Below are 13307 nucleotides of genomic sequence, written 5' to 3'. Positions count from 1 at the left end.
CCTCATTTTTGTAAGGGCCACGAAGAATCCAGCACGAGGTTTAAGGATACAAAATAATAACGTTTATTTACTATAACAATATATATATATAACAGTAGCAGTAACTTGCCTTGCTACCTTCTCCTTCCTGGTGGTTCCTGAACTGGCCAGCTTATTTATACTAGGAGTTTCTCCGCCCCCCTCATTGGGGAAGTTCATACTCCCATAGGATTGTGGGATAGTCATTAGTCCCCAGCCAATCGTAAGTAGGCAGGTTATAACATCCCTCCCCCCCAAAGTCCAAGGAATCCACCGAAGACCCTGGCGAAGGAAGGCGTCAAACTCGTTTGGCCGCAGGCCGGACGCCATTTGCACGCGGCGCTGGATCAGGCGGCGTGTAACGAGACGGAGACCGGCGCTTCCGTGATGAACGGCGCGGTTGTACCTTCACGGCCTGTGGACCCGAGGATTCCCCTCTGATTCATCCTGTGTCTCCATCTCGGAGTCAGAGTCTGCTGCCTCCGTCATGTCAGCGTCTCTATCTCCATTCGGTCCCGTGACGACCTGCGCAGGCTTCGAGTGAGGCACCAGTGGAAGATTTTGAGGACTACCTTCCCTTGTTTCTGGTCTTTGCGGCTGTTGAAATGAGCTCCAGGGGAGGGGAATCTTTTGAGGGGATGATCTTCTGGACCGGATGTGGTCTACATGTTTTCACTGGAGACGACCCTGGGCTTGCACTTGGTAAGATATAGGGCCTGTTTGGCGAAAGATTACACCAGGAACCCATTGGGCACCACCAGCAAAATTCCGCACGAATACTGGGTCACCGGGCGCAAACTGCCGAATCGGACGATGCCGAGACAATCCCTGTCCCTGCCGTTCTTGTGTGCGGCGTACTTTTGCGCCAATGTCCGGGAAGACCATACTAAGGCGGGTGCAAAGTCTTCGGCCCATTAGGAGTTCTGCGGGAGCTACCCCAGTCACTGCATGGGGGGTGGTCCTGTACGTAAACAAAAAGCGAGCCAGTCTTGTGTCCATTGATCCGGAAGACTGCTTCTTTAGGCCTCTTTTGAATGTTTGCACTGCACGCTCTGCCAACCCATTTGAAGCCGGGTGGTAAGGGGCAGTGCGGATATGGCGGATGCCGTTCGTCTTTGTAAACCTAGTAAACTCCTCACTCGTGAATGGAGTGCCATTATCCGTGACCAGCACCTCGGGGAGGCCATGCGTACTAAATGATAAACGCATCTTTTCAATTGTTGCGCAGGACGTTGTCCCCTGCATCTTATGCACCTCCAGCCATTTGGACTGGGCGTCAATTAGTAGAAGGAACATGGATCCCTGAAAAGGGCCTGCGAAATCTGCATGTAAGCGTGCCCAAGGCCGCCCTGGCCATTCCCAGTGATGTAGGGGCACGGCCGGCGGAAGCTTCTGATGCTCCTGGCAAATGGAGCAGTTTTGGGCCACCTTCTCAATGTCGGTGTCGAGGCCTAGCCACCAGACATAACTCCGGGCCAACATTTTCATCTTGGTCACGCCCGGATACCCATTGTGCAAGTCTGATAATATCAGCTCCTGGCCTTTTTCCGGGACAATCACACGCGTCCCCCACAAGAGGATGCCGTCTTCCACGTTGAACTCTGACAGCTTGGAGGAAAATGCCCGCAACTCGCCAGGGAGCTGTCTATGCTGCCCACCATACAGGACTATGTGCCGAACCTTTGACAAGACTGGCTCCGCCTGGGTCCACTCACGGATCTGTGATGCCGTGACAGGCAAGGTGTCCATAAAATTTAGGGTTGCAACCACCTCACTGGTCGTGGGGGTCGGCATGGGGCCGGTCGATAAAGGCAATCGGCTCAGTGCGTCGGCATTTGCTATCTGCGTACCTGGTTTGTGCTCCAGAGAATACTCGTATGCAGCAAGCAACAAAGCCCAGCGCTGGATCCGTGCAGAAGCAATGGGCGGTATTGGCTTATCCTCTCTGAAGAGTCCCAGCAGGGGCTTATGATCAGTCACGATAGTGAAATGGCGGCCGTACACATACTGGTGGAAGCGTTTCACCGCGAAAACCACTGCCAGGCCCTCCTTCTCGATCTGCGCGTACTTTTTCTCCGCTGCAGTCTATGTGCGGGAGGCGAAAGCTATCGGTCGCTCGACCCCGTTCTCCATCTTGTGGGACAGGACAGCCCCAATACCATACGGGGATGCATCACATGTGACGAGCAAAGGCTTTCCCGGATCATAGTGGGTTAGTAACCCAGACGACGACAATTGTTGCTTTACCCGCCGGAAAGCGGTTTCTTGCGGCTGACCCCAAACCCAGGTGTGATTTTTCTTTAGCAGCAGGTGCAAGGGGGCCAGCGTAGTTGCCAGATTGGGGAGGAACTTCCCGTAATAGTTTACGAGACTGAGAAAAGAACGAAGATGCGAAGTGTCAGTCGGGGTGGGGGCATGTTGAATTGCGCGCACCTTCTCTGCGACGGGGTGCAGACCCTCGCGGTCCACCCGATAACCTAGGTAGACTACTTCTTTTGCCTGAAACACACACTTTGTGTGACGTAAATGGACTCCAGCCTCCGAAAGGCGTCTAAGGACAGCCTCCAGATTTTCCAAATGCTCTTGCTCCGACGTCCCTGTAATCAACACGTCATCTAGGTAGACAGCCACACGTGGTAAACCTCTCAAAATGCCCTCCATAACTGGTTGAAAAATTGCGCAGGCAGAGGATACTCCAAAGGGCAACCGTGTCTATTCATACAGGCCCCGGTGTGTGTTAATTGTTACATATGGTCGGGAGGCAGGGTCCAGCTCCAACTGCAGGTAGGCGTGACTCATATCTAATTTTGTGAATGAGAGTCCACCTGCAAGTTTCGCGTAGAGATCCTCTATGCGAGGCATTAGGTATCGGTCGAATCGGGAAACTGTATTCACTGTAAGTTTATAGTCGCCACACAAGCGAACTGTGGCATCTGGCTTCATTACTGGTACAATTGGTGCTGCCCAGTCAGCAAAACGGACGGGCCTGATAATACCCAAACTCTCCAAACGAGTGAGCACTCCTTCTACCTTCTCGAGCAAAGCGTAAGGCACTGGGCGCGCCCGGAAATAGCGCGGCGTGGCTCCTGGTTCAACTTGGATACGGGCTACGGCCCCTTTTATTTTCCCCAAACCAGGCTGGAATACCTCTGGGTATCGTCCTAGCACCTCAGTCAACCCTCCAGAAACTGTTTGGAGGATGTGCTGCCATTGCAACCGCAAATGGCGCAACCAGTCCCGACCCAACAGGCTGGGCCCATGGCCACGCACTACGATAAGTGGGAAACGCCCCTCCTGGCGTCCATAGACAACAGGGATCATTGTAGTTCCTGCAATGTCCAGTGGTTCCCCCGTGTAGGTGGCCAACCTGGCCTGTGAGTCAGTTAATGTAAGGGTCTGTATACCCTGCTTGATGCGGTCGAATGTCCTCTGGGCGATCACGGAGGCCGCTGCGCCAGTATCCAACTCCATCTCCAGCGGGTGGCCATTGACCCGCACTGTCACCTTAATGGGGGCCATGATGTGGAGATGTGGTTCTCCAAGGCGGCCTTCAGGACGCGCGACAACGCAGAATCGCCGAGCAGAAACTTATAGCCAAGTTCCGCACACATGAGTGCGGCCTCAACCGGGACCTGGGATTCATGTCACATTACATTCATCCCCCACCATCTGGCCTGCGAAATCCTACCAACTGTCCTGGCTTGATGTAATTCACACCTCTTTAACCTGGGGTTACCCCATCTCTGGATCTGTAAAGATTTAATCACCTGCAAATGGTCGCATTCCAAGCATTGTTTGGCATCTTTGAATTTGTCTATATATGTGTTTCTGGAACATACCTCTTCATTCACCTGAGGAAGGAGCTGCGCTCCGAAAGCTAGTGACATCGAAACAAACCTGTTGGACTTTAACCTGGTGTTGTAAGACTTCGTACCTTAATGGGGGCCACACGGGGAGCTGCCACACAATGCAGCTGCAGGCAGTCGTCCTCCGTCTCCACGTCCTCAGGAGTGGTCGCCGCAGGTTCATCCACATGGAAGGTACGGCCTCTGGGCTGGTCCCAGTTACGGCCCCTGGGCTGGTCCCAGTTTCGGTCGGAACGACGGCGCCTCTGGCGTCCCCAGGACCGCCGTCCGCGACGGGGTCGGCGCCTACAAGTCTGACACGGACATGGCTCCTCATCCATTGGGTCTGGAGAAGGCTCCCTTCGGGGAGGAATGTCCGATGGCCACTGGCGTCGGTCCGGTCGTTGCCTCGCCCAAGGTACCGCAGGAGTGCGGGGGGACGTTTTTGGGCGGAAAGGGTTGCGCCCCAAGGCATGCACTTCCATTCCCTGTAGCTCCTGTACTCCTTGCTCTGCGCTCTCTCGGGACAAGACTATTTGTATTGCCTGTTGAAAAGTCAATGTTGGCTCCGCTAACAACTTTCTCTGGGTTGCTGCATTGTTAATACCGCAAACCAAACGGTCGCGTAACATTTCTGACAAGGTCTCACCATAGTCACAGTATTCCGCAATCCCGCGTAGCCTGGATAGAAAATCGGCAAGGGATTCTCCAGGGGTCCTCTCAGCGGTATTAAACCGGTAACGCTGGACTATCGTGGACGGGGTTGGGTTAAAGTGTTGCCCCACTATATTCACAAGTTCGTCAAACGTTTTGGTGTCCGGCGCAGCTGGGTACGTAAGACTCCTAATCACCCCAAACGTATGCGGCCCGCAGGCGGTGAGCAATATGACCACCTGGCGCTCGTTTTCAGTGATATTGTTTGCCCGGAAATAGTAACGCATCCGTTGTGTGTACTGGTTCCAGCTTTCCAGCGCAGCATCAAAAACATCCAAACGTCCGTACAGAGGCATGGTATAATAGAAAACAACTTCCAACCTGTATCCAACAAAAATCCAGGGAGGTGGCTTCAGCAGTGTAGACAGCTATTCACTTTTACCTTCGTCGCCAGTTTTGTAAGGGCCACGAAGAATCCAGCACGAGGTTTAAGGATACAAAATAATAACGTTTATTTACTATAACAATATATATATATAACAGTAGCAGTAACTTCCCTTGCTACCTTCTCCTTCCTGCTGGTTCCTGAACTGGCCAGCTTATTTATACTAGGAGTTTCTCCGCCCCCTTCATTGGGGAAGTTCATACTCCTATAGGATTGTGGGATAGTCATTAGTCCCCAGCCAATCGTCAGTAGGCAGGTTGTAACACTCATGATGTGCATGGGTGCATATTATGACATCCTCCCTTTAAAAAAAAAACTTGACGGTTGCTTAGTGCATATACAACATATTTACAGATATAACTATTTACAGCAAATGGCAAGTGAATGCATATGTACATGTAAGGTGTCTAGTGTGCAGATACAGAACAATATGTACAAAGGAAATATTTATAAGTCCAATCTCTGGGGCTTGCGTCGGATCCTTGTCGACCGCCTGAGAGGTGGAGGTGGGGACGACGGTGCCTTGACAGGCGGGATTGCAGCCAGATTGGTGGCCTCGTGGAGCGAGGTGTCTGGAAAAGGCATAACGACAGCTGGGAACGTGAGATCCGATGGTGGGCAGGCAAGTTTGCGCAGTGCCATTCTGTTGCGCCTGACAATGGATCCATCAGCCATGCGAACCACGAACGACCTGGGAGCAGCCTGTCGAACAACAACAGCTGGAGCTGACCAGCCTCAACCAGGCAACTTGATGCGAACAACATCTTCTGGAGAGAGCACAAGCAAATCAGTAGCATGAGCATCGTATGTCAGCTTTTGCCGGTTTCTGAGTTGCTGCACCTTTTGCAGCACTGGGAGGTGATCCAGGTCAGGTAAATGAATGGCCGGAACAGTCGTCTGCAGGTCACGATTCATAAGGAGTTGAGCCGGAGACATACCGGTGGACAGAGGGGTTGCCCTGTACGCCAGGAGCGCAAGGATAAAGTCAGAAGCTGAGTCCGCAGAATCCACGTTGAGGATGGGTAGGCGTGTTGCTGAATTTGAGGAGGCCTTGTCATACGTGGTATTGATGCTCACATGATATGGGGACTCCAGGCAGTCGTCCTCTGGATCAGTGGTGTTACCAGGTTCCGAATCCAGCAGCGCTTGTTGCACACTTCGAACGTGTTTGCGTTGGAACTGGGATCGCTGGCCCCCTATCGGAGGTGCATAATGGCCAGGCTTCCCATAATTTAAACATTGCCTGCCTCTTGCAGGGCATTTCTGCTTTAAGTGGGCGGTGTCGCAGTTCGGGCACGTCATGACGTTGACGTCGTAAGGCGCCGTGCGTTGTCGCACATGCGCAGTGCGGTCAGCCGCCGCTCGCACCTGCGCAGTGTTGTCTTTGGCCGCTTCGTTCTCCCGTCCGTGGTGCGCATGCGTGGGACTCCAGGAATAGCGCGCAAAATGGCCGCCTTCATCGATGCTAAGGCGCCGCATTCGGGCGATGGCCTGTACACTCTCTGCCTCGTGGAAGGCAAGTTGGTCCTGTTCTGCCGATTTAAGGCGGGAGCAGCGACTTTTCGCCTGTTCATGCACTTTACACGTCTCGATGGCTACTGGCAGGGTCATGTTTTTTAATTTAGGAGCTGCCCATCCTTCTCCGCCCTCCTCCAGGTCATTTATAAAAATGACAAACAGCAATGGCCCCAAAACAGATCCTTGTGGTACACCACTAGTAACTGAACTCCAGGCTGAACATTTCCCATCAACCACCACCCTTTGTCTTCTTACAGCTGGCCAATTTCTGATCCAAACGGCTAAATCACCGTGAATCTCATGGCTGATCTCTTCCTGGTCTCAAATCTACCTCTTTGCCTGTTCCCCGTATCCCTTTAACCCATTTTTTTGATCAGATCTCCTTCTTGAAACCATTAATGATTCAGACTCCACCACACTGTGAGGCAGTGAGTTCCACAAATTCACAACCCTCTCCGAGAAGCAGTTTTAAATCTAGATTATCCCATAAGGGGGAACATTTGGTCTGCGTTTACTTCATCGATCCCTCTTAGTTTATATTCCTCAATCGGATCCTCTCCCTTTCTTCTAAACTCCAGCAAGTATAAACCCAAACTGTTCAATCTCTCCTCATATGTCAACCCTTTTTCCCCCGGAAACAATCTGGTGAATCTCCTCTGAACTGTTTCCAATGCCACCATATCCTTCCTCAAAAAAGACCAAAACTGGACACAATACTCCAGATGTGGTCTCACAAATACAATTGCAACAACACCTTTCTATTTTTATACTCCAGTCCTTTTGCAATAAGATCCAAAAATTCCATTTGCATTTTTTATTACATACTGTACCTGCATATCGACCTTGTGTGATTCATGAACAAAGACACCTAGACCCCTCTGCCAGCTGCATTTTGAATCCACTTTCCATTTAGATAATAATTTGCTTGTCTCTTTTTCGGCACACACTTATCCACATTAAACTCCATCCACCAAATTTTGGCCCGTTCTCCTAGCCTATCTGTATCCATCTGTAAACTCTTTATCTCCTCTTCATTGGCTGCTTTTCCACCTATTATATTATCAAGTTTTGCTATGTTACACTCTGTCCCTGCTTGCAGATCATTTATATAGATTGTAAACAGTTAAAGGCAGAGGACTGACCCCTGTGACACACCGCTAGTTACAGTTCGCCAGCCAGAGAAGGACCCATTTATCCCAACCCTCTGCTTTCTGTCAGTCAGCCAATCCTCAATCCAATCTAGTACTCCATCCTCAATCACCTGTGATCTCATCTTCTGGATGAGTCTTTTATGTGGTACCTTGTCAAACGCCTTCTGGAAATCTAGATATATCACATCCACAGGTTCCCCATTATCCACCTTGCTGGTGACATCCTCAAAGAACTCAAGCAAGTTTTTTGGGCATGACTTACCCTTCATAAAACCTTAATGTTAATATGTGACATATACATTATGATTTTCAAGGCACAAAGGGCTGAATATTCCTCTATTTTACCATCCAATGTTACTCCATTAGCATGCAAGTATTCCAAAAATTAAAACAAAAGCAAAAAAGTGATGCCACCGAAGGAGGCCAGGATTTCTGCAGAGCCGCTCTGTCTCTTCCATCGTAATTTTGCCAAAGTGCAGCAGGAATCCCACATACATATGGAACAGGATAACTGCCCCATTTTCAGTGAAGTTATGCCAATTAAGTGGGAGCAGCTTTGAGGAAGTTCCCAGCCAAGGATGAATTTGGAAATTACACTGTGTGCATGGAAAGAACTGTTGGTGCATTGGGCAGATGGGGCATTTGGATGAATGCCTAGTCAGTGATAGCCTGGCACTGATGCGGTAACGTACTGTACCACAACTTGACCAACTGCTGTTTATAATTAACATGCAGCATGATTTTATCACACATTTGAGTTATCAAGAGCTTTTCCAGTAACATCACAAACAAGACAGTAAAACATGTAGGATAAAGCATAGGGTGGATTATAGTTCAATTTAGTAACATGATTATGGCTTAAGATGATGTTAGAGCAATTTATCATTGTCATCTAATCCATCCATACATACTCCAGTACTGCGAATGCCATTATGCACAGTGGTGTATGGCCAGCTTCCTGGATTGAATCACTTGCTTTGAACTGAAGCACTAATAGTTTTTATTTAATTGCATGCTATGGGTAAACAGTGCATTATTATATGTCCCAAGTACCAAATGATAACAGCACCACAGAAATCAACCATTACCTTTGCATCTAAAAGGCAGGGAAAAAAATGAGATTGCAGACAAGGATATGAATGAGGAGCAGGAGTAGGCCATTCTGTCCCGCTAGCCTGCTCCGCTATTCAGTAAAATCATTGCTGAGCTGATTGTGGTGTCAACTCCACATTCTGCCTAGGCTCGATAACTTTTGATTTGCTTCATCAGTCCAGAATCTTTCCACCTCTGCCTTAAAAATATTCATTGACACTGCCTCTGCCGCTCTCTGGGGAAGTGAGTTCCAACCCGCTTGAGAGAACAAAAATCTTCTCATCTCTTGTCTTAAATGGGAGCCCCCTTATTTTTAAAGTGAGTCTCTTAGTTCTAGTCTTCCCACAAGGGAAACATCCTTTCAGCATCCACTCTTTGTCAATGCCCGTCAGGATCTTATGCGTTTCAGTCGGATCACTTCTCAATCTTCTAAATTCCAAAGGACTAAGACTCAGCCTGTTCAACCTTTCCTCGTAAGATACACCCTCCCCCTTCCCCAGGTATCACTTGAGTGAACCTTCTTTGAATTGGTCCAAACGCATTTATATCCTTTTTTAAACAAGAAAACCAAAACTGTACACAATACTCTAGACTGGTCTCACCAACGCCCTGTACAAATGTGGCAAAACATCCCTACCTCTATATTCCATTCCCTTTCCAATAAACAGCAACATTCCTTTTGCCTGCCTAATCATTTGCTGTGCCTGCATACTAACTTTTTCTGATTATTATACCAGAACACCCAGATCCCTCTGTATCTCAGAGTTCTGCAATCTCTCTCCATGTAAATTCCATGTAAATTATATGCTGCATTCCTAGTTTTCCTGCCAAAGTGGATGAGTTTACATTTTCCCACATTATGCTCCATCTGCTAAATTGTTGCCCACTCACTTAACCTATCTATTACCCTTTGCAGATTGCAGTGCGAGAACTGAATTTTAATGTCAATTTTGACAATAAATATTTGATCATTTTTTCAAATTAGGCACTAGATACTTTTACTCGGTTTGAAATGATGCTGTAACTAGACAATGAAAACTCTGTTCACCGTTAAAGGTTAAATTGAAGCAGTCGGATTATATAATAGCTCACAGCATGTGTTTAGTTCCCCTGGATGTCTCTGAAGCCATGATCATCTTGCAGTATATTCACCAGAAACCACTCAAGGAATAAATCTTGACAGTGTAGTCAGTAAGCTCTACTGCGTGATATAACTTGCAGTTGAGTCATTTATTTGCTCAGGGTAATCGTCAGTGGGAAAGTCACAGTTTTTAAATGTTGTGCCTTACAGAAATCAGCAGCGACAATTTCCATCTATTTAAATAAATTCAGGTACTCCGAAGTTACAATGCTTCACAAAAAAAAAATCAACGGAGATAAAAATGAAACCGGTCACTAGTTCTCAAAAGAAAATGTAAAAAGAGCACATGGAGGAAAACATCGTGCAAAGAATGGGAGAGAAATCTGTTGGTGTTTAGTGCAGTCCTTTTACTCACCCTTGCTATTTGATCTGCCATCTGAAGACGTCCATCCAGCTCCCGCCTGATTTGAGCTGCCTGCTCATCGGGGTTATCGAGCTGGAAACACAATAGAATTCATAAATTTTAAATTTGCCATTGATTCACTGTCACTGCTGTGGAAGAGAAGGAAATTAAGGATAATAGACCAAGAAATTGGGTGGCTATTGCAACTTTCAGCGGTGATCTGAAAGCTCCAAAACGGCACCCGCAGTGCATGTGCGCAATTCTGGAGCGAATTGCGTCGATTGATACTTAGTTACAGGCATGAGTTTGCGTATGATAAACGCCCACCAGGAGTATACAGAGCAGATAGATCATAACATTAATCAGCCATTCACACTAATCTGACGTGAGTGGTGCCAGTTTGGAGTTCAACATTCCAGCCAACCTGGCATGCTTTACAGGCATTCAGTCGTAGAAAGAACACTCTGGGGCGTTACCCACTCACCCACGCGCACAGCAAACATACAATGAGAGCCATGCTGCCACACAAAATCTGATAGAGCAGGGTATCGGTGTGGTGAAGCGACAGTTCCAATGCATATACTGCACTGAATGAGTGCTGTAGGACTTGGCAGATAGAATAATCAAAGTTTGAGCTGGTCTGCTGCAGGCTGTACAACCTTATCATCATGAGGGGACACCTGCTGCCATTAGCCAAACGGCTTAGGGCCAGGAAGCGGGAACCTGAGAAAACCTAGACAGCTCCTTTTTGGTTGGGTTGGTTGCAAAGGACTGCCCTTGGAGTCATACTTGTACTTGCAACCCCAAATTCTACATTCAGCGTCAATTCCACACATAACCTCTCTCTGTAACTGACTTTTAGACTTATTACAAAATAAGCATACCAAATGTTATGATCAAAATCATGCATTTGCACACAAATGCTCCTTTTGTATCCCCCTTGTGCCCATTACCTGTCCTAGTCTTCCTACAGAGTGCTAGTGCCTGCTGCATGGACGATCCCTGGCTTTCAGTGGAGGAGACTGCAAGTGGCCTTGGAGGACTACCTCGAGCAGCTCTGGGTCTAGATGACCTAGCTGCAGTTTGCACCATGTTGGCATGGGTGGCAGTGGTCTGGGCTAGTTTGATTAATATACTACAACAAACGCACTGGCAAAGCGGCCTGTGGAAGGATGAATACTGAGGTGGATTCTCCATTGTGGTTTTCCCAATTGGGCGGAGAATAGAGTGTTGGCAATAAAATTGGAAAGGCTCCCAGTGGCAGCAGCGATCTACGCGTCGGTAGGAGGATGCAAATTATCGATTTGCATCCAATTAATCCGATTAGGCTGGAAGGTCAAGTCTCCACTCCCCAATTATGCACCGATCCCCCCAAGCGGGAAATCCTCCTGGTGGGATTTGGTGCCAATTTTCCCAAGCGTGGCCCTGATGTGGTGGACCCTTTGGTGGATCAAGAGGATCAGTGCATAACTGAGGTGCCCCACAAGTCCATTGTAAGTACCCACTCTCCCCACAATGCAAATCCTGCCCCACCACCTGACCACCTCGACTGACCCCTCAGCTCCCTTTCAGACCCTCCCATCAGAGACCCCCATCAGAGAACCCCATCAGAGAATCCCATCAGAGAATCCCAACAGAGAATCCCATCAGTGATCCCCATCAGAGAACCCCATCAGTGATCCCCATCAGAGATCCCCATCAGTGATCCCCATCAGAGAACCCCATCAGTGAACCCCATCAGAGAACCCCATCAGAGAATCCCATCAGTGATCCCCATCAGAGAACCCCATCAGTGATCCCCATCAGAGATCCCCATCAGAGAACCCCATTAGAGACCCCTGCCTGAAACCTAAAGATGAATCCAGGCAATAGAGTGAAAAATCTATGCATTTTGATTTACCCTTCCATAACATCTGCTGCCTCATGTTTAATGCAGCAGGTGTTTCAAGTGTCAGAGGCTTCCTCAAAAGCCACATACACTTCAAAGGGCTTCAAATCCCTTGACAGCCTTTGAAATACAAATCTCCCATTCAATTTCACACAGCAATATATTGCATTTGCCAATGATTGACAGTTTTATTACTCCAGAGACAGGTGCTTGGTGAAGTGTTGGTCAATGTTTCCCTTGACTCTTGAATGCATCTCAAGTACCCTGCCTGAATGCTAACCACAATGCTTATAAACATTCTTGCTATGATTGACAGTTCCTCACCACATCAAAAGCAGCAAAGTGCGTTCACTTCCACTTTTCACTGCAGAAAGCTGTGGTGGGGTTTCTCTTGGGGGAATCTCTGATTGGGGGGGGGGGTATCTTTTAAACATTTTTTTTCAATTAAGGAGAAATTTAGCATGGCCAATCGACCTGCCCACTACATCTTGAGGTTGTGGGCGTAAGACACACGCAGGCACGGGGAATGTGCAAACTCCACACGGACAGTGACCCCGGGATTGGCATCTAATCCGGGTCCTCGGTGCCATGAGGCAGCAGTGCTGGGGGTGTCTGATGGAGAGGGGTCTGATGCAGGCGGGGGTCTGATGGAGGGGGCATCTGATGGAGAGGGGTTTGATGGAGGGGGGATCTGATGGAGGGGGCGGCTGATGGAGGGGACGTCTGATGGAAGGGGATCTGATGGAGGGGATGTTTGATGGAGGGGGGTTTGATGGAGGGGGGATCTGATGGAGGATGCGTCTGATGGAAGGGGCGTCTGATGGAAGGGGATTTGATGGAGGGGGGTTTGATGGAGGGGGGATCTGATGGAGGGGGGGATCTGATGGAGGGGGCGGCTGATGGAGGGGACGTCTGATGGAAGGGGATCTGATGGAGGGGATGTTTGATGGAGGGGGGTTTGATGGAGGGGGGATCTGATGGAGGATGCGTCTGATGGAGGGGGGTTTGATGGAAGGGGATTTGATGGAGGGGGCGTCTGATGGAGGGGGGTTTGATGGAGGGGGGATCTGATGGAGGGGGCGTCTGATCGGGATTTACAATTTAGCGAGGAGGTTGAGTCTTCCGATGGACTTTGGGACACACCTCCAATGGCACTAACCCACTTGACCCACTTCGGGGTCAAGGCCACGCTTGAAAATACCTGCACCGAAT

General features: G+C 48.9%; 1 protein-coding gene across 1 annotated transcript in view; it reads right to left on the bottom strand.

The window, feature by feature from the left end:
- LOC140387634 (calcium-dependent secretion activator 1-like) overlaps positions 1-13307 on the bottom strand; it is a 513343-nt gene that overhangs the window by 119019 nt on the left and 381017 nt on the right. The window contains exon 4 of the mRNA XM_072470829.1: positions 10220-10300. Coding sequence (XP_072326930.1) covers positions 10220-10300 — 81 coding nt within the window. The remainder of the gene's footprint in view (positions 1-10219; positions 10301-13307) is intronic.

Source organism: Scyliorhinus torazame, chromosome 13, assembly GCF_047496885.1.
Source record: "Scyliorhinus torazame isolate Kashiwa2021f chromosome 13, sScyTor2.1, whole genome shotgun sequence".
Lineage (NCBI taxonomy): Eukaryota > Metazoa > Chordata > Chondrichthyes > Carcharhiniformes > Scyliorhinidae > Scyliorhinus > Scyliorhinus torazame.
This window is presented reverse-complemented; position numbering and strand designations above follow the sequence as displayed.